Genomic DNA, 22,163 nt, shown 5'->3' on the forward strand with positions numbered 1-22,163 from the left:
AAGACCCACTGGTTGATGCTTATTTATAAAAACCCTCTTAGGCCTCACTCCCCCCTATCTGATATACATGCTGCAGCCCTCATCCTCCACATGCAACACCRTTCTGCCAGTCACATTCTGTTAAAGTCCCCAAAGCACACACATTCCTGGGTTGCACCTCTTTTCAGTTTGCTTCTTCTAGTGATTGGAACGAGCTGCAAAAAACACCCAATCATGGACACTATTACTGACACTTGTGGCTGCTTTGCGTGGTGTATTGTTGTCTCTACCTTCTTGCCCTTTGTGCTGTTGTCTCTTCCCAATAATGTTTGTACCATGTTTTGTGCTGCTGCCAGGTTGTGTTGCTACCGTGTTGTTGTCATGTGTTGCTACCATGCTGTATTGTCATGTCTTGCTGCCATGTTGTGTTTTGTCTTAGGTCTCACTTTATGTAGTGTTGTGGGGTCTCTTGTCGTGATGTGTGTTTTGTCCTATATTTAAAAATGTTATCCCAGCCCCCGTCCCTGCAGGAGGCCTTTTTCCTTTTGGTAATCCGTCATTATAAATAAGAATTTGTTATTAACTGACTTGCCTAGTTAAATAAAGGTTAAACAAATGAAAATAAAGTCTCCATCCTTCTCACACAATTAATTTGCAGAAGGCCCAAGACTATACTACTCCATCTACTGGTATAACGTCGCTATTGAATGCAGTTATAAAACAAGCTCTATACTTTTATTTTGGAAATGAAACCGGAAGCTGCAGAGCAACTCYAACGTCTGGGCTAGAGTTGCTTGATTTACTAACTAACTTTGACTAGCTACGTTCGGTTCATGWCCTTTGCAGATGCMACATTACTGATGAATGTTTGTACATATAAAAAMKATCTGTAACCGAGTAAAGGGAGACGTAAAATAAGAATTTAAAGTGTAAATGTTMATTCATAGTCGTAACATATGTTTACAGATCTAATTTAWAGTTTACGTTTCATATTTCATGCATGGCTTTTCTTACGATCCTAACCATTTACGTATGGATTTTCTTACGATCCTAATGATACCTCAACCTTTTGGCAGCTATCTCCTTCCATTCTCATAGTTCCCGGTGGGAAATTCTACTTGAATGACCCTCCAAATAGGAATTACAAGCAGTGGTGGAAAAAGTACCCAATTGTCATACTTGAGTACAAGAGCAACTCCCTTAATAGAAAATGACTGAAGTAAAAGTGRAAGTCACCCAGTAAAACACTACTTGAGTAAAAGTCTGAAAGTATTTGGTTTTAAATATACTTAAGTATCAAAAGTAAATGTAATTGCTAAGAAATACTTAAGGGAGTTATTCATAATAAGGGTTACATGGAGAAAATCGGACCTCTCTGAAATGAAAATGGGTGGCCCTCCCTTATTTACCTAAACTCTCCCTGAACGCTTGAAAAAAAMCAAGTGACCCTCCCCTATACCCAAAAKAATAATTAAAACATGTGGATAGKAGAGAACATGTCTACCATTTACCATAACTTATTGGACAGACCAGAGCCWTGGATATGCAGTTTTAGAAACTGTTCTTTGTCCTGTAAGCATTACATGGGAATTTTGATAGCGCACAGGACTCCAGGCCAAATGGTTGTGTATCTGCAGACCACTATGGACCAGAGTAGGGGTGGAAAGATCTCCTATATAGTAAAAGCAAAAATAGCCTTTTAGAAACATTTCATGCAATTCTACGTAATTTKACAWATTAGCAGAATCTTTTTTTAATACCACACAAGTTACTGAAKTTACAGGCTAAGAATGGACAGAGAGATAGGCATGTGTTCATCTTATCATGTGTCTCCAATGACATATCAATGTCTTGTTTGCAACAAACCTGTTTGCAAATAATAAAATCTGAGACATCATTAGGAATCTGAGCACGGTACTGTACTTTCAAATATTAGGCCTACCTTTCCACCCCAGACCGAGTAGGCMTACCMACGCAGRAAAATGTAAGCTTTAACTGCTGGCTACTCTTCTTCCGTGGCTTAACTCAACGAGAGAAGGTCACAAGTGTTTCCCTAAAAGCTGTCTGGGTTTAAACATTTATTGTACGGAAAGTRAATAGCTTAATCAATTGATAGTGACAGAATTCGATTATTTCCCAAGCAAAGTACATTTCTTGTCTCCTCGGGTATAGAAGGTTGTAGCTCAGCCTCTGAATAACAACGATATCCCCATATGCATCGGAGTCATGTGTTTTACAGGTATTTTACAGCTTGTTCATAGCATAAAGCATCRCAGACCTAAGCGCTGTTATAGATCACTTTATATAATCGGCCTCAGGTTGGAATATCCATTGCAGCGTGTAATGCAGCCTAGTTTTATTTACACCATCCCAGCAGCCATCTTCGAAATATAACTTTGCTCTGTGCTTCTCCAAGCATGCACTTCGTAGCTTATAGGCTATGGATAATTTGATTGAGACCACACTAAATAGCCTATAGGGACACTTGACATTGATTGCCTGCTTGGCGCGCAGAGATGATSGGCGACATCGGGCACACATCAATCTATATCCTTATAAGCAACTCATTCTAAAACAGTGAGAAATATAGACATTTAGTCAATTACAAATTACATGACCCTCCACTGGACTAGATTTAAAAAACTGAATAAACCCCTTGACTGAAATTGAAAAAGCATGACCCTCCACCATTTTCATTCAGCTACCCATTATGTAAATTACGATCCATCCCTAAGTATCAAAAGTAAAAGTTTAAATCATTTCTAATTCCTTATTTTAAGCAAAACAGGCAGCACCATTTTCTTGTTATTTGTTATTTAAGGATAGCCAGAAGAACACTTCAACCCTCAGACATCATTTACAAATGAAGCATGTGTGTTTAGTGAGTCTGCAAGATCAGAGGCAGGAGGGATGAYCATGGATGTTCTCTTAATAAGTGCTTGAATTAGATTTTTTTTTCTGTCCTGCTAAGCATTATAAATATTAATGTCAAGTGCAGATAGACAACAAAAAATAAACACCAGTCTCAACGTCAACAGTGAAGAGGCGACTACGGGATGCTGGCCTTCTAGGCAGAGTTGCAAAGAAAAGCCATATCTCAGACTGGCCAATAAAAATAAAAGATTAATATGGAAAAAGAAACACAGACACTGGACAGAGAACTCTGCCTAGAAGGCCAGCATCCCGGAGTCGCCTCTTCACTGTTGAGTTGAGACTGGTGTTTTGCGGGTACTATTTAATGAAGCTGCCAGTTGAGAACTTGTGAAGCATCTGTTTCTCAAACTATACACTCTAATCTACTTGTCCTCTTGCTCAGTTGTGCACCGGCGCCTCCCACTCCTCTTTCTCTTTCGGGTTAGAGCCAGTTTCGACTGTTCTCTGAAGGGAGTAAGTACAGCGTTGTACGAGCTTCAGTTTCTTGGCAATTCTCACATGGAATAGCTTCATTTCTCAGAACAAGATAAGACTGACGAGTTTCAGAAGAAAGTTCTTTGTTTTCAGCTGTGCTAACATAATTGCAAAAGGGTTTTCTAATGATCAATTAGCCTTTTAAAATGATAAACTTGGATTAGCTAACACAACGTGCCATTGAAACACAGGAGTGATGGTTGCTGATAATGGGCCTCTGTCCGCCTATGTAGATATTCCCTAAAACAATGTGCCTTTTCCAGCTACGATATCATTTACAACATTAACAAAGTCAGAACAAAAAAAAGGACATTTCTAAGTGACCCCAAACTTTTGAACAGTGATAGCTAGTTTGACAATGTGTCAATGTTAAGCAAGCTAGCTAACTTTATTATAGCAATGTTAGCTAGATTATCAACTACTAACACTCATTGGTTGAATAATTGTTCAGACTTCAAAGACACTTGAACACATTCATGTTGTATTTACGACTTCCTAATTTCCCATGAGCACACGAAACCACACTCTCCCTTAGGGTCCAGCATTATGCCGCGTTCACGCGCTAGTCGGAACTAGGAAACTCGGAAATGCCCAACTTGCTAAATGGTTGAACGCAGCTCAGCTCGTGTATAACTACAACCTATTGGCAAGTCGGACATTTCTGAGTTTCCTAGTTCTGACTAGCACGTGAACGCAGCATTAGTCCTCTGGATAACAGTGTAGTTTAATCTGGTTCTCCATGGGTGATGCAGTATGCTTGATTGAGTAGAAATGAGGAGCAGGAATGAAATTGAAATCTCAGTTTATTAACCTCAAAGGCACCCTGTACCCTGAAAACAGTTTACAAATATAATCTGTCAAATTAAACAATAATAAAGCACACAATGTCCAGCATTTTCCTCACTTATATCATCATTATTATTATTTTGACTGATATCACTTTTTTTTGTATTAAAAAGAAAAAGAAAACATATATATATAGATGTGATTATCAATTCATACAATGTAAAAAATAACAAGGTTTTCAACAAAATGTATTCCTTTTTTCCCAGCAGAGGGCAATATTGTAAAGTGATATACATTTTTTTCTGGCAGGGAGGCAAGTGAAGGGAAGGAAAGGGTTGCTGCCTCTGAAGTGAAGTATCAGAACGTCTAGTCTACAATCAACAATTGTTGTTAATCATCATGAATTCGTGTGTGTGTTTACATGAGTATGTGTGGGGGAGTAGAGGGGTGAGATGTGTCTGACCACAGTGGAAGTACAGTACATAGAGGACGTTTCTGTTCAAGCACAGGAGAGTAGTAATGATCCTTTGAGGACATCCTTTGGCTCATTATTTATCCTCGTCGTGGTGGTAGCCACACACCACCCCCACATCCTCATCGTGTGCACAATTGTGCTTGCCCACCTTTGCCCGTTTGCAGTCCAGTAACGTCCTCTCTGTACCCTCACACTCCACATCATCTAGCAGGATACTGCCACTGCCACCCCCCAGCTCTGCCCGTTTAGCCACACGCAGGGCTACAGGGAAGCCTAGTTGCTGGCACACCACCGTAGCCGCTTTACTACTAAACAAGTCATCACACACTGTGCCCCACTCCCCCCGTATGTAAATCTCCACCCGCCCACGGTCCGACAGCTGCTCTGCACTGATCAGCCGCACCGACCCAGCCCGATGCTTCCGGCGCCGTTTGGAACCCCGGTTCTTCTTGTTGACCCGGTTCCCTGTGGAATGTTCTATCTTGTCACTCTGGCCTTTCAGGAACTTGTCCTGGGCCTTTGAGAGAGTGAAGTTAGGCCTCTGGGTGGTGGGCTTTGTTGCAGCTGTCCAGTACGTAGGCCTTGGTGTGGTCTGGGGCCGATTGGTCGTAACTCCTAGTGGAAAGGGTCTGACTGTGGCGTGTGGTTGTGGTCGGGTCAAGGGTCGTGCTGTTGGTGGAGAGGGCCTTCTGGCCCCAGTTGTCAACAGTGGTCGGGGCTTCGGGGTAACAGTGGGCCTGGTGTAGGACAACGACGGTCTCTGCCGGGAAGGAGTGGTGGCATGACCTGGCCTGGCCGTCATTACCTGCCTCCATGAGGTGGTCAGGGCAGTTGTAGCGGTACCAGTAGGCCTCTGCTGCATTGAGGTGGGGTTGGAAGGTGTTGTTACAGGTTTAACAGTAGCCCTTATCGTTGCAGGTTTAGCAGTAGCCTTCGGGGTTGCAGTTGGAGGTGTGTAGGTAGGTCTCGTCGTCGTGGAGCGCATGGTGGTCGGAGGAGTACGGAGCGTGGTGGTAGCTGTTGTTCTAGCCGTAGTAGTGGGCGCAGCGGTGGTCGTCGGCTTCTTGTCAATGACAAACTCTGTAGAGAGGAAGTCAAGCGAGAGAAACAGCCTTTTAGAGCACTCCAACTGACCCAAGATGTGTTGCGCTGTGACTCACGATAGCCTGCAAAGGAACGCGTGTTTGTTTGTGGTGTCACTTACCCTCCTTTGGTTGGAAGTGAATCAGCTTGCCTTTAATCTTGACAAGAGTTGGCTTGAAGCTGCACTTGCCTGGAGGTGCTCTCCTAGATGGTGAGAGAAATCCGTCAAACAATCCATTTATTTTAATGCCGCCCATTACAACTCTATCTCTTACTAATACAGTATAGAGTCATTTGAATCATACATTATCATAACCACATGAAGAACAGTTCTATCATTGATAAGCACATTATATTCAGTAAATTGCCGTTAGGGTAAAAGATTTAGCAGATATTCCCTTAGCGTGACACAGAGCGATTACATTAGCTGATTACATAGTTAAAGTAAGAGATGTACTAAACAAACACAGAGGGATTGAAGACCACATCAATAATTGGATGGACAATAAACATTAGTATATCTGGCAAAGGTATGTCTGTTTTGGGAATCTGCCATTAATCCGAGATAGGGATGAATTCCCAGAGCCACTTGGCTGTTGGGACACTGTGACCCTTGTTTAATACCTGGATGGATCCACTATCTTATAGATCACCCCCGCTCTGGCAGACGCACTGGGAGCTCCCGTTGCCAGGAAGTACAGCTCCCCTAGAAACAAGAGGAAAAAAGGATCTAAGACCCAKCACAAAGATATGCAACACTTTCAAAGTGAAATCAAGACAGCCCGTTTCTTTTGAACCCCTTCCCACTCTACTCAAATCAGCTTTGAAGTCAAGTATTCTGAAACAGTTTGCTTGTTGAGACTTATCTGAAGCTAAAGAGCATGCACTAAGTGGTACACCACTGGGTTTGAACTGGGTGTGCTATTTCTTTATTTCTGTTCAAAAGCAGCAGAGGCTCATCATGAAATAACTCAGAGAAGCAGACAATTTTCCATGGTTGTCTTGGGYGACTGAATTCACAAGCAGCACGCATCCCCTAATGGCCTGTTCATGTACGGATCAGTACGAACAAAACACAAAAAAGACAGAAAAACATGCAAAGCTAGTTGTCAAGGTTACCTGCCTCATCTTCAGCAAAGGATATGATGTATTTGTAATAGCTGTTGATAAGTTTGGGGAATCGGCACGTCTGGTCTTTTCCCATACAGATCTCCTTGTACTCCCACTTCCCAGTGTTTTGGTTCTCCTTCAGTGACATCAGGCGCCTAGGCAGACAAGGAGTCACTCAGATTGTGCATGTGTCAAGTGAGTTTTAGGGCATTTGAAACATTTGTCAATGATCTTTCAATTTTAAGAACATTTGTGTATCAACTTTTTTTCTARGCATGACAATCTATGATTTTTTTTTGGTGCATTTTAATCAGTTTAATATTGGATAAATGTTGGTTATGTTGTATAAACACACACCCACTCATGAAATCCCCGAATATGTAGAGGCCATTGAGATTAGGCATCTGGCAGCCGCGGTATATGTAGCCTCCAGTGACAGACTTCCCCAGTTTGTGGGGGTAAGCAAAAATAGGCAGGATGTCATCTGAGGAGAAAATATTTTTACACTGCTTATTAAGGGATTGAATACATATCTGAATCTCTTCACCAAATAATGAATTGATTCTTCATAGAGAATCAGCCTGCCAAGTTCTGTTGGAGGAATAGCCTACTCACCAAGAGAGGAGTTGCGACACAGCCTGTTGTCATAGCAAGAGAAGCCCTCCTTGGCTCTCCAGCCATAGTTGCCACCCTTGACGATGAGGTCCACCTCTTCAAACTTGTTCTGTCCCACGTCCCCGCAGAATAGTCGGCCACGGCCCTGCCTGGTGATGAGGTCGCCCCGGTCGATGGAGCAGCGCCACATGTTACGCACCCCGTAGGCGTAGATCTCAGGCAGCGAGCCCTTCTCCCCCAGGAAAGGATTGTCCGACGGGATGCTGTAGGGTTCCACGTCATCGTTGTGGTCCACATCGAGACGCAGCACCTTGCCCAACAGAGTGGACCTACACACACATGKGTTTAACTGAGTTGTACTCATAGGAAAATGTGTGAGTATTTTAGTGTGGGCTTCTGTCATTGTTTTTCATTTGTGTATGTGTATCCAACCTGGTCTCAGAGCGTTTTGTATTATTCTGTACGTAAATCTGAGACACTCCTTTTAGTATGATATGTTCCAAATTACAATTGGTATTATATGTTACGACTTTGCAAAATGTACAATATGTTAGGAATTTGCTAAATATACGACATACAAATTCTAGCTAGGTGGCAAGGTGGCTAATGTTATATAGGCTAGGGGTTAGTGTTAAGTTTAGGAGTTAGGTTAACGGGTTAAGGTTAGGGTTAGCTAACGTGCCAAGTAGTTGCAAGGCAGCGAAGTAGTAAGTCGTTGAAAAGTTTCTAATTAGCCAAAATGCTAAAGTTATCCGTGATGAGATTCGAACTAGCAACGTATGGGTTGCTAAACATTACAGTCATACAAACTGTAACGTGTCATACTAATTTGAGTGTCCCAGATTTACGTTTACGATGTTACGAGACCAGGCTGGTGTGTCACAACAGTCATCAAAGACATTTACGATTAATGAAAGTTATAGATGCACAAAGATCATGCCCCCAAAGCATTTTTTTAGGAGGAATGATATTTATGCCTCTGTGACTTTCTCACTCATCATTATTCACGATTCATTCATGATTATCTGTAATCATGGTAACATCCACATTAATGAAGAAGTGTTCAGAAACATATTCTATTCTTATTTACAATAAAACTGACTCCAATGACATAATACATTATTTACCATTAATTTCTACTAGGCATAATCCGAAACACAGCCAATGCAAACTGCAAATGCATCCAACAAGTTTGTAGGGTCACAAGCTTGATGCAGTCGTTGCGTGCTAAGAATATGGGACCAAATACTAAACTTTTGACTAAATTTAATACACTATAAGTGAATTTGTCCAAATACTTATGACACCTTCAAATGGGGGGGATTAGATACACAAAGTGCTTTCACTTCTAAATGATAAAACAGATATGTATGAAAATACCCTCAAATAAAAGGTGACATTCTGTAGTGTCACCTCATATAAAACATTTGATCTCAAATCCAGAATGCTGAAGTATAGAGCCAAATGAATTGTTTTAGATTCACTGTCCAAATAAATACATCGGGGATTCTCTCTCTCTCTCTCCCTCTCACATATACTCATATACTCATATACTCATACTATTATGCGGCCCACAGCGTCTTGTGTAAATATTAGCCTTGGCACGGCCCAAAACCCTCATATCCCTGGCCTTCCACTCATTGGCTGTCAAGAAACCCTCTGCTCATCTTTCTTCTCCTGGGATGAGCTGAAAGGGATGTTTCCACCCAATGCAACTCAATACAATACCGCCCCCGAGATAAAGCTGTGATGTGTAGAACCCTCTATTTCGGCATGCATAAATTCTGCTATCCACTAGAGCTACCCAACTATGAACTAGACATAACCCTCTTCTGAGAATAACGCATAACAAGGTTGATTTAGAGCACCTGCTCTTACTCATGCCACTGTTGAAGTTAGGAGGGTGGGCTCATTGTTATGGCTGGAATARAATGAATGKAACGGAGTCAATCATGTGTTTTCCATATTTTTTGTGATTCGTTTGATACCGTTCCATTTATTTCATTCCAGCCATTACAATGAGCCCGTCTTCCAATAGCTCCTCCCACTAGCCTCCTTTTACATCTACATCGTAATATTCTGAACAGAATAGCAGATATTCTACCTCCATTCAGGTCTTTAAAAGGAGTGGTAAACGTCCCTTCAAGCTCAACTATGCAAGACTGTAGTGATTATCACATGGTAAGAAAATGCCCGCCATCGCTCGACAACATTCTCCATAAATATTTAGCCTGGCACAGCAGGTCCAGACTCTGGCCACTGTCCAAAGCGCTGTGGGGGTGGCACTCACAACCTGACTGGTACTGCTATGCCCTGTCCTTGCCCATGGTTCAAAATAAAATGCATTCTAAGACACAGACTGTCCAGAGCTCAGTGATGTTTTTCCTCAAAGAAGGTTTTAGAGTTTCTCATAATATCACCGTGTGTACAATTCTGTCATGGTGTTATAACTATAGAGGCAGGTCACTTTCAGCAAAATGTTTTGGGCTGCCTTTGAGTCCTTTCTGAATGGCCCTGTGACACTATGTAGATTCTGGACACTGCCAATCCCTGCCCTGGCCCCTGCCAGGAGAAAGCTAAACAGTGCCAAGGCTAATATTGTGAACAACTGTACTGTCTGTCTACATGAATGTACACATAGCCTTGAGCTGAGTGTTTGTCATGTCAAATGCTCAGGGGTTGAGGTCATAGATGGCGATTCTCTCCCAATGTTACCAAAGCGTTGGCGCCATTGGCAAGTAAGGTCATAAAATCTCACTTTCATAAATAGCTGCTGAGTGGCATTGCTGAAGGTCCTGTATAAAGTTAATTGCGCTTCAATCCATAAATTTGTCACTCTCTCAATGTCTAGAGCTTGTCAATTTCTAGTCAAAGTTTTTAGTAAAAGATTCTTCTACCCTCCGGAGTCAATTCATCTTCTGGAATATTAAACTTGTTTATGACAAGTTGACAACAACTCAGACACAAATTTCATCTAAACAACGTGTATTAGTCAACCATGAATATAATAATTACTAGACATTTACCAGGGCAACAGGATTTTCCATTCTTTAAAAATAGAATCATGTATCACTATGTTATCATATGAGAACGTCACATAATTTGGCAATTGAGTAATACAGTTTACAAACACACTAAAAGACTAATTGTGCCCTGTGGTCCCTTTACTGTAGCTTATATTTATATCAACAAAGATGTCACGCTATAGATTAAACTTTTTGAACTCTTATTTTTCCAGATTTTTTAAATATTAAATGACTGTAAGTAAGTATACTATGAAGAGCCAGATGTATCACATTAAGCGTTTCACTCCACTACTAACTATAATTGTCACTTCTACTCCCTCTCCGGCGCTCGAGGTCRGCAGTCTGCTGATTATTACGCACACCTGTCACCATCGTTAAGCGCACCAGCACCTCATCCGACTCACCTGGACTCCATCACCTTCCTGATTACCTTCCCAATATCTGTCACTCCCTTTGGTTCTTTCCCTAGGTGCTATTGTTTCTGTTCCAGAGTTCATTTTGTACGCTACCTGTGTTTCTTGGTTTGTTCTATGTTCATTTAGTTATTAAATAAACTCCCTGAACTTGCTTCCTGAATCCCAGTGAACACATTGCAATAATACTCCAACACCGCTGTTTAGGTGTCCWTTGTTGAACTATATCTTCAACTTTAAAAATGTAGGTCTCTGAAGCAAACATAYCATTCTGACGTTCAAAAAACATCARCATGGGGTGAAGGCTAGATATACACTAAATTACTAAATGAAACCCCTTCATTTGTTTCCCCTGAATTAGTTTTGAAATGTATAGAGCACGGGGACTCACTTATTCTGGGAGTTCCCAAACTTGCCAAAGGGGTCCCCTGCTCTTCCCCCATCGCCGATGAAGATATAGAGGTAGCCATCGTGCCCGAAGAGAAGCTGGCCCCCGTTGTGGTTCGAGGCAGGTTCCACCACTTCCAAAATAGTTCTACAAAGAAAACCACGCATGACCAAACATCACTAAATTCTAAATCTGATAGGATGATTGTAGTTGCAGATCTTTATTTCAAATCTGCTGTTTTGTATTGTTTCAAAATGTCAAATACATGTATGTGAATGGAGCCCATGACACCACAGGTTCTGATTCAGTCCATGTCATTTGGTGATACTTCTCTTACCTCTCTGAGGAGTGATCTAGTTGGTTCATATCGTCAGCGGACAGTGTGAACTCACTAATGCGGATCCTCTCCTCCTTCTTCACAGACACAGAGTAGTAGACATAGGCCTTCTGCACCAGCGTGAAGCGCGGGTGGAGGGCCATGCAGAGGAAGCCTCTCTCATCCCCTGCCCAGGGAGAGGTGAGCACTGCCTTAGTCAGGTTGAGGAAGGGCCGGTCAATACGGGAGCCRTTGGACAGGTACGTCCACACGTAGCCCAGCTGCTCGGCCACAAAGAAGCGGTGGGTCCCGTCGTCGGCGTGGACCATGGCCACCGGGTTCCTCAGGCCGTTGGCCACCTCCTGCAGGCACAGCTGGAGACAGCCCTCAGGGTCCGCCCGAACATCTCCCAGGTTGGCGTTGAGCCTGTCGTCGGAGAGCACGTTGGGGTAACAGTACTCCCTGTCTTTGAGCTCCAGGAAGTTACAGAACTTATTGCGGTCSTCCTCTATGCCCACCGTGGCGTTGTTGTCGGTGAGCAGGCTAATGGTGTAGCGGCACTGGTGCCAGAACTCAGAGCAGTAGTCTCCGCACAGGCCTGGCAGCTCCCTCATGGGTGTGTTGGCATCCTCAGCATCGTACAGGTGGGCAGAGTAGGGAGAGCACTCCTGCAAGGATGAGGAAAGCTTGTTTGAAAAGTGGCAGAGGTATTGGGGCTCGGACTACACACGCTTATGAGCAAAACTTAGTAGATCTACCTTGTCGGCTGATAACTTTCATAATGAGCTACCACTTAAACTGTAGGCTATAGCCACTTTGTGTAATCTCATATTGAAACTTCAAAAGCATAGTCTGCATGTTAATGCTATGTCATGTCTGTTCATGATACTGTGCAGCTATTTTCATGATGAACTCTCCCTAGGCTTGTAAACATTTGAAATTCAGCGTGTCCTCATTTCCTCCCAGTACTCACCAGACCAGCTGGTAATGACTACTCTGGCTATAAATAAGACCTGTTTAAATGCATCTTGGAACATCCAATCCCTTATTAACTCAAAGCCACACAATTACACCCATTTTGACACTGGTAAACCGTTGGGACAATGATGCAAAACATATAAACCACTGTAACAGCTGGTACTGAAATAAACAATTCTGTTACAAAAACTCTGATTAATAATATAATGATTCCAATTCTTAAGCAAAGGGGGCATAATGTGTTCTGGAGTTCTGCTGAGTCATTTTTCATTTCTTTCCATTTAWATCTGGGATATGCTCTCTCAAAAGGTGCCATCAAACAATGCTCAAAAACTCTACATCAAAGCGTTTAACATCAACAACACTTGSCCAACTCAGGGTTTAAATCTGTTGCTGACCATAAGTTGCAGGGTGAATTATGCAAATCACATGATTCCCAGGCAGTGACGTTAACAAAAAGGGGGCAATCTGGAGGTGGTATRTGTTACGCACAGCCACATGTCTGAGTTGGGGGTACAGTATAAAACTAGTAGGTTAAGAACTGACAAATGTGGGCATATAGCTGCTAAAAGGAACATAAACAAAAGCATGTATGAAATGCCTTAATTTAAACTAAATGTAAGATATGTTACGTCATGGCACATTGTGAGGCCCATTTCTTTAACGTACTGTATCTGTGACCAACAGATGCATATCTGTAGTCCAAGTCATGGGAAATGCATAGATTAGGGCCTAATGAATTTATTTCAATTGACTGATTTCCTCATATGAACTGTAACTGTAAAATATTAGAAATTCTTGCATGGGAGAGGTGAGCAAAGGGCCAAGTTTTTCAAAAGTTATCTCTCTGGATTTCGCCTATCGGATAGGATTAAATGCATAGAAATAGAATGATTAGAACGGGTTTCCCCATTCAAGTCAATAATTTGATGGTTCTATTAATTATATTTCTATGCAYTTAATCCTAAACCAGATAACTTTTGAAAAACTGGGCCCTGGTCATTGTTTTTTGTCATATGGGTGTTGACTCCTCTGGCCTCTACTGCAGGCAGCCCTGATAATGCAGTCACTTAGCCAACTATAAAATTCTGTTTAAATTCTTTGTAAATACTGTGTTGGATGGGATGGGGAGCCCTGACAACAGCAATCCGTCAAACTTAACTCCACGTGCCTTTTGTTCACAGAGATGGCAACCAGATGTCACAGTACCTTGCAAAAGTATGCATCCCCCWTGGCGTTTTTCCTATTTTGTTGCATTACAACCTGTAATTTAAATAGATTTTTATTTGGATTTCATGTAATGGACATACAAAAAAATTGTCCAAATTGGTGAAGTGAAATGAAGAAAAAAAAACTTGTTTCAAAAAATCATAAAAAGAAAAAAATGGAAAAGTGGTGCGTGCATATATATTCACCTCCTTTGTGATGAAGTCGCTAAATAAGATCTGGTGCAACCAATTACCTTCAGAAGTCACATAATTAGTTAAATAAAGTCCACCTGTGTGCAATCTAAGTGTCACATGATCTGTCACATGATCTGTCACATGATCTCAGTATATACTGTATACACCTGTTCTGAAAGGCCTGAGTCTGCAACACGACTAAGCAAGTGGCACCACGAAGACCAAGRAGCGCTTCAAACAGGTCAGGGACAAAGTTGTGGAGAAGTATAGATCAGGGTTGGGTTATAAAAAAATATCTTAAACTTTGAACATCCCACGGAGCACCATTAAATCCATTATTTAAAAAATGGAAAGAATATGGCACCACAACAAACCTGCCAAGAGAGAGCCGCCCACCCAAACTCAGGGACCAGGCAAGGAGGGCATTAATCAAAGAGGCAACAAAGAGACCAGAGAAAACCCTAAAGGAGCTGCAAAGCTCCCCAGTGGAGATATGAGTATCTGTCCATAGGACCACTTTAAGCCGTACACTCCACAGAGCTGGGCTTTACGGAAGAGTGGCCATAAAAAAGCCATTGCTTAAAGAAAAGAAATAAGCAAACACGTTTGGTGTTTGCCAAAAGGTAAGTGGGAGACTCCCCAAAAATATGGAAGAAGGTACTCTGGTCAGATGAGACTAAAATGTAGCTTTTTGGCCATCAAGGAAAATGCTATGTCTGGTGCAAACCCAACACCTCTCATCACCCCAAGAACACCATCCCCACAGTGAAGCATGRTGGTGGCAGCATCACAGTATGTCTTTCATCGGCAGGGACTGGGAAACTGGTCAGAATTGAAGGAATGATGGCTGGCACGAAATATAGGGAAAATCTTGAGGGAAACCTGTTTGTCTTCCAGAGATTTGAGACTGGGACGGAAGTTCACCTTCCAGCARGACAATGACACTACTGCTAAAGCAACACTTGAGTGGTTTAAGGGGAAAYATTTAAATGTCTTGGAATGGCCTAGTCAAAGCCCAGAACTCAATCCAATTGAGAATCTGTGGTGTGACTTAAAGATTGCTGTACACCAGCGGAACCCATCCAACTTGAAGGAGCTGGAGCAGTTTTGCCTTGAAGAATGGGCAAAAATCCCAGTGGCTAGATGTGYCAAGCTTATAGAGACATACCCCAAGATACTTGCAGCTGTAATTGCTGAAAGGTGTCTCTACAAAGTATTGACTTTGGGGGGGGTGAATAGTTATGCACGCTTAAGTTCTCTGTAGTTTTTTTGGTCTTATTTCTTGTTTGTTTCACAATAAAAAAGATTTTGCATTTTCAAAGTGGTAGGCATGTTGTGTAAATCAAATGACACAAAACCACCAAAAATCTATTTTAATTCTAGGTTGAAAGGCAACAAAATTGGAAAAATGCCAGGGGGGTGAATACTTTCGCAAGCCACGGTATGTTACAAATTGTACATTTTATCGTGGAAACAACCCTAGACTAGCACTACCACACGCACACCCACAAACATTGTGAGAGTAAAGAAGGACAGTAGTAAAATGGTTAAGTACACGGTGCAGGGTGAGCTGGTAGGGTTAAAGCTGTGTGTGTTGGTTTCCTTTCCTCCATGAGTCACCAAAGTCAACATAAATACRCTCAAAGAAACCTCTAAAACGGCCCTCCTTCCAAAAGGGGTKGGCAGTAATGAGAGAGTGCACATGTGCCACATCGTATAGGACAACCCTTCAACGTTCCACGTTGCCACGATCACTGTAAATGTGAGACTTCTCAKCTTCCAAAGTTGGGAAGGAGGTATAGGATAGGCTGTATTTAGTTAAATGGTTGACGTCAATGTTACTAATTGTTTTGTAACCCAATAGTCAGCCTTAATCCTACCACAAGTAGATGGTATAGTTCCKTCAACTACTTMAGCTGGATTCAACTCCTCACCTCCCTCTCCCTCCTGCCCTCCCTCCCTATCCCAGTGGAAATATGATACTGTATATCCTGTTCAGTGACCAGAGAGGAAATCCATGTTTGGCTGGAGGTCAGTGGGCCTCTTGACAGATCACAAGCATCCCCCTGTATCTTTGATAACTGTCTGGACAAAGGGCATRATTGAGCAGAGTTTACCCTGGCTAAGTGGCCTTGGGCATTGGGTCGCCAGCCACTGACCACACTGCCTGTACCTAAGCATGGCTGATAGGAGAGCTGAGAGCTGAGCACAATAGCTAATTTCCACTGGATCCAAAACCAAACAAAGCTGAGGACACGTTCACATGGTCTGCAATTCTCTTCATTGGAGAGGAGAACAAATATATTCCATCCAGTAGTGATGTTGTGGTACTGTGGTTCAGGCCCCMAAATCCATCATTGGTAACAGTACTGTCGTATCTCATGGTTGAACAGACAAGTCAACGCTTGACATAATCCCTCCAACTGTAATTTGTTCCAATCTACAGCGTGCACATTTGGAAAGGCCTGGGGTATGTAATTATCATGATGTTCATATACATTTCAGTAATGAAGGGGGTGTCAATTTGTAAAAATTTGAATTAAATATAGTTTCATGAAATATGATAGATTAATCTGTATAAAATGTTTTATATCCTGTGATGAAATATAATTTTATTACAAGTGATTTTAAAAAAAAAACATGCCTGAAGATTATCCATTCTACAAATGCACTCTTAGGAAAAACAAGGTATTATCTTTTTGTGGAAAGTTTTAGATAAGGAGGCATTAGCTAACATCCGACTACTGACAGACTTCAATTTACCTGACAGAGGATGGTGCGTATGTATTTCGCACAGGTCATGTAACCCGAGTAGTCAAAATAGTCCATGATCTTGTAGAAGTTTTGGGAGATCTTGTCATCTTTCTCCAGGTCACAGCAACCAAACTTGGCGTACTCCTTACAGAAGACCAGAGGCTCCCGTGGCTGGAAGGGGGGCTTGTAATCCAGGCACTGGGGATGGGTGTTCCCATGTCGGGGTGCGTGTAGGACCAGTAGGACCAACAGCCAACRGGACAGCAGCTCAACTCCCTTTACACTTACCCTGCTCATTGYAATAGTAGTTTACCCTGCCACCTGTAGGGCTAAGTAATGGAGAGACGCAAAATTCCAAAAGGTCTGTGTGTAGTGGTGATTCTGTCCCTTCCCCCTGGTGCCTGACTGTTGGAGAGCCTTCCTATGTTTGCTCTGGACATGTGSTCTTTCGCGGGACAAAAACGAACGGTGGCGGAGAGCAACAGGCCCTTTCATTCAGCAGTCCGCCCTGGCCAGCCACGATGCTTCCACTCTCCACTCAGAACCTATTCCCTCCCTCCTTCTGCTCCCTCCTCCCCTTACTCTCCCTCTCTCCTCCTCTCCCTCGCTCTCTGTCTGTCCTCCACAGACACATGGCATTCTTTCCCATTGCGGCCTGTCTATATCACCCTGCTGTAGCTCTCCTCCCCCCTCTACATACTCAGCCTTTTCTCTACTTCACACACACCTCCCTACCCTGCCTCAGACAGATTCACTGAATGACTCAGGACGTGTGCTGAAAGAAGAGAGCAATGGATCCTCCACACACCACAAACAATGGCATAGCCTATAAGAAACTGTATGTATATGATGGATTACACATGGATAGTGCTCATGTGTTTCATACAGGCTACTGCTGTTATTCAACAGGCATTTGTAAACCACTTGGTGATATGAAATTGACCTAAAACCAGTAGACATCAACTGAAAATCTGTCCTAAAGTGAATTGAGTCTAACGATAAAAGGCGAGACAGCCTTTGAATTGGCTTTCTGCTGAATGTTGTGTCCTAGACCTACAGGGTATACAAATACCAAAGACATATGTCTTTCATTTGGACTCAGCCACCTCCCTCCCATGTACTTGGYTTCAGATCTGACATATTTGCACAGCACATCTTAATTTCTCTGGTAACATCATAGGAACTGTTTTTATTTCCTCTTGCAATGACATATTTTGAACATGTGGATATTAAACCATCTGCTTCCGGATAAATAAGTACAGCCCGCTATTATTAGAGGAAAGGCTGGATAAGAAGCCCATTAATCAAATATTGATTATTCAAACCGGTATCTTTTTAAATTTCTTTTCCACTCAGACCTTTTCAGACCTCGCATTGCTGTCCGTGTTTAGTGCTTTATTGAGGTGAAACGGCTGTGAGTCAGAGTGAGTCAGAGAGAGTTCATCTGCTTTCTGGGAATTGTACTGCCTCATATCAGTAAGCCAAGTCTCTTAAACACTTCAGATAGACAGAATTAAGACGTAGATTGGGTCATGACTTTTTGGAAAGGCTATCAAATTATTTTTATAATAGGCTAGTAGTCTGTAGGGTGTAGTTTGTCTTACTGTACCATTTGGAAATACTTCTGCCATTGGCAAGTGGTGCAGTCTATTCCTGCATGTACAATGATAAAACTTAATTTCAAAGAAAGTGTTAAATGATACAGAATGCTATACTTAGGGAGAGAGAGAGAAAAAAAGCAATGTCTCATCTGAATGAAAGAAGCCTGGTGTTTGAAGGTCTGGACCTGGAGACAAGGACAGTAAATCAAATCAAGAGTGCAAAGCCTGTCATCAAGGCAAAGGGTGGCTACTTTGAAGAATCTCAAATCTAAAAAAATATTTTGATTTGTTTAACACTTTYTTTGTTACTACATGATTCCATATGTGTTATTTCATAGTTTTGATGTCTTCACTATTATTCTACAATAAAGAAAAACCCTTGAATGAGTAGGTGTGTCCAAACTTTTGACTGGTACTGTATATACATATATATACAGTGGCAAGAAAAAGTATGTGAACCCTTTAGAATTACCTGGATTTCTGCATAAAATGGTCATACAATTTGATCTGATCTTCATCTAAATCACAACAATAGACAAACACAGTCTATTAACATTCACAGTGTAGGGTGCAAAAGTATGTGAACCCTTGGATTTAATAACTGGTTGACCCTCYTTTGGYAGCAATAACCTCAACCAAACGTKTTTGGTAGTTACGGATCAGACCTGCACAATGGTCAGAAGGAATTGTGGACCATTCCTCTTTAAAAACTGTTGCAGTTCAGCAATATTCTGGTGTGAACCGCTCTCGAGGTCATGCCACAGCATCTCAATCGGGTTGAGGTCAGGACTCTGACTGGGCCACTCCAGAAGGCGTATTTTCTTCTGTTGTTGATTTACTACTGTGTTTTGGGTCGTTGTCCTGTTGAATCACCCAACTTCTGTTGAGTTTCAATTGGCGGACAGATAGCCTTACATTCTCTTGCAAAAGGTCTTCATCAACATGGGAATTCATTTTTTCGTCAATGATTAGATTAGATTCAACTGTATTGTCATTGAACAAGTACAAGTACAGGACAACGAAATCTAACCAGAAGTGCAAATAAGAGTACAACAAATGTATAAGTGAAACAATTAAGTACAATGTATATTATTAAGTGGGATRTACAAATGTGCAATGAAGGCAAATGGCAAGTACAAATGGCAAGTCTAAATGGGCAATGAAGGCAAATTGAAAGTGCAAGGAGGCATGCAACTGACATACAGGGAAAGCAGCAATGAGGTTACCGAGGTAGACATCTACGTGTACAACTGAATAATGTCTTTAATCAGACTTTGCAAAGCAATATCAGAGTCCAGTAGTACCGTGAAGAGTGCAAAGTGAGTAATGCAACAAGGTCCCTGAGAGGCACTACTAAGCGGTGGGCTGGTGGATATGRCTCAGCWGGGTTACAGTAGCTGGAAAGAAACTRTTATTGAGCCTGCTAGTGCGGGAACGTAGAGACCTGTTCCGCCTGCCTGATGGTAGRAAGGCAAACAGTTTGTGGCATGGATGTGAAGGGTCCCTGATGATGCCGCGCGCACTACGCAGACACCGCTTGCGCTGGAGGTCTACGATGKCAGGGATCTGGGCACCAGTCATGTGCTGGGTTGTTTTCACCACCCGTTGCAGGGCCTTCCGGTCGGCCATGGAGCATCCGCCAAACCATACTGTGGCGCAGTTAGTCAGAATGCTCTCGACCGTGCAGCGGTAAAAGTTCACCTGGATCTTGGGAGACAGGCGGGCCTTCTTCAGCCTCCTCAAAAAGTACAGGCGCTGCTGTGCCCTTTTGACYAGGGTTGAGGTGTTGAGGGTCCAGGAGAGGTCCTCGGAGATGTAGACACCCAGGAAATTGAAGCTGRGCACACGCTCCACCTCAATGCCATCAATGAGAACTGGGGCGTGGCTGCAGCTTTTAGACTTCCTGTTATCCACRATGARCTCCTTGGTTTCCTTTGCATTGAGGACCAGGTTGTTGTCAGCGCACCATGCAGCCAGGTGTTTGACCTCCTCCCTGTAGGCTGTCCAGGCCCTGAGGCAGCAAAGCAGCCCAAACCATGATGCTCCCTCCACCATACTTTACAGTTGGTATGAGGTTTTGATGTTGGTGTGCTGTGCCTTTTTTTCTCCACACATAGTGTTGTRTGTTCCTTCTAAASAACTCAACTTTAGTTTAATCTGTCCACAGAATATTTTGACAGTWGAGCTGTGAAACATCCAGGTGCTCTTTTGGGAACTTCAGACCATGGTGTCCTCCCATGAACACYGTTCTTGTTTAGTGTTTTACGTATCGTAGACTCGCAAACAGAGATCATAGCATGTTCCAGAGATTTCTGTAAGTCTTTAGCTGACACTCTAGGATTCTTCTTAACCTCATTGAGCATTCTGCGCTGTGCTCTTGCAGTCATCTTTGCAGGACGGCCACTCCTAGGGAGAGTAGCAACAGTGCTGAACTTTCCCAATTTATAGACAATTTGTCTTACTGTRGACTGATGAACATCAAGGCTATTAGAGATACTGTTGTAACCCTTTCCAGCTTTATGCAAGTAAACAATTCTTAATCTTGATCTCTTTTGGTCGAGGCATGGTTCACATCATTTGTCATTATGAGGTATGTGTGTGTAGATGGATGAGGGAAAAAATCTACGGAATCAATTTAGAATTTTCTGAAGGCAGCAGTCTCTAAGGTGCAGGGTAGAAGAACTGGGTGATAGCCAGCTAATAGGTCCTTGATGATCTTCTTGACCTTCCTGTGACACCGGGCGCTGTAGATGTCCTGGAGGGCAGGTACAACTACAGTCAATGTATGTTATGTGATAACCTGTGAGTCCAATCTAAGAATGATAACTTATCAACACATCTAGGATCTAAGGTTACCCCGTAGTAATTCAACATAAACTTCCTATACTTCTTTCTCAGGAAACTGTGGTATAGTGTAAGTGTTTTGTACTGAGTGTACAAAACATTAAAAACAGTTGCTCTTTCCATGACATAGACCAGGTGAATGCTGTGATCCATTTTTGATGTCACTTGTTAAATCCATTTCAATCAGTGTAGATTGAAGGGGAGGAGACAGTTTAAAGAGGGATTTTTTAAGCCTTGAGACAGTTGAGACATGGATTATATGTGTGCCATTGAGGGTGAATGGGCAAGACAAAATATTTAAGTGCCTTTGAACGGGATATGGTAGTAGATGCCAGGCGCACCGGTTTGTGTCAAGAACTGCAACACTGCGGGTTTTTCACGCTCCTGCAGCTAATGGAACCCTGTACCTGTTCACCGGACGTGCTACCTGTCCCAGACCTGCTGTTTTTCAACTCTCTAGAGACAGCAGGAGCGTGAGAATACTCTTAATGATCGCTATGAAAAGCCAACTGACATTTACTCCTGAGGTGCTGACTTGCTGCACCTCGACAACTATTGTGATAATTATTATTTGACCATGCTGGTCATTTTGAACATTTGAACATCTGTGGCATGTTCTGTTATAATCTCCACCCGGCACAGCCAGAAGAGGACTGGCCACCCCTCATAGCCTGGTTCCTCTCTCGGTTTCTTCCTAGGTTTTGGCCTTTCTAGGGAGTTTTTCATAGCCACCGTGCTTCTACACCTGCATTGCTTGCTGTTTGGGGTTTTAGGCTGGGTTTCTGTACAGCACTTTGAGATATCAGCTGATGTAAGAAGGGCTATATAAATACATTTGATTTGATTTTGTGTATCAAGAATGGTCCACCAGCCAAAGGACATCCAGACAACTTGACACAACTGTGGGAAGCATTGGAGTCAACATGGGCCAGCATCCCTGTGGAATGCTTTTGACACCTTGTAGAGTCCATGCMCTGGCGAACT

The 22,163-nt window shown here is 42.5% G+C and overlaps 1 protein-coding gene across 1 annotated transcript; it reads right to left on the minus strand.

Annotated features, from left to right (window-relative positions):
- Positions 1–4,172: 4,172 nt before the first annotated feature.
- On the minus strand, positions 4,173–17,328 carry LOC111982531 (HHIP-like protein 1). The gene is made up of 9 exons (XM_024014093.2): positions 16,744–17,328; positions 11,621–12,267; positions 11,287–11,430; positions 7,457–7,785; positions 7,199–7,325; positions 6,851–6,996; positions 6,356–6,437; positions 5,853–5,935; positions 4,173–5,728 (listed from the first exon to the last, which is right to left on the minus strand). The coding sequence occupies exons 1-9, from the start codon at positions 17,029–17,031 to the stop codon at positions 4,722–4,724; spliced, it is 2,853 nt and encodes a 950-aa protein (XP_023869861.1). The 5' UTR covers positions 17,032–17,328; the 3' UTR covers positions 4,173–4,721.
- Between the last annotated feature and the right edge of the window lie 4,835 nt (positions 17,329–22,163).

Source organism: Salvelinus sp. IW2-2015, linkage group LG22, assembly GCF_002910315.2.
Source record: "Salvelinus sp. IW2-2015 linkage group LG22, ASM291031v2, whole genome shotgun sequence".
NCBI lineage: Eukaryota > Metazoa > Chordata > Actinopteri > Salmoniformes > Salmonidae > Salvelinus > Salvelinus sp. IW2-2015.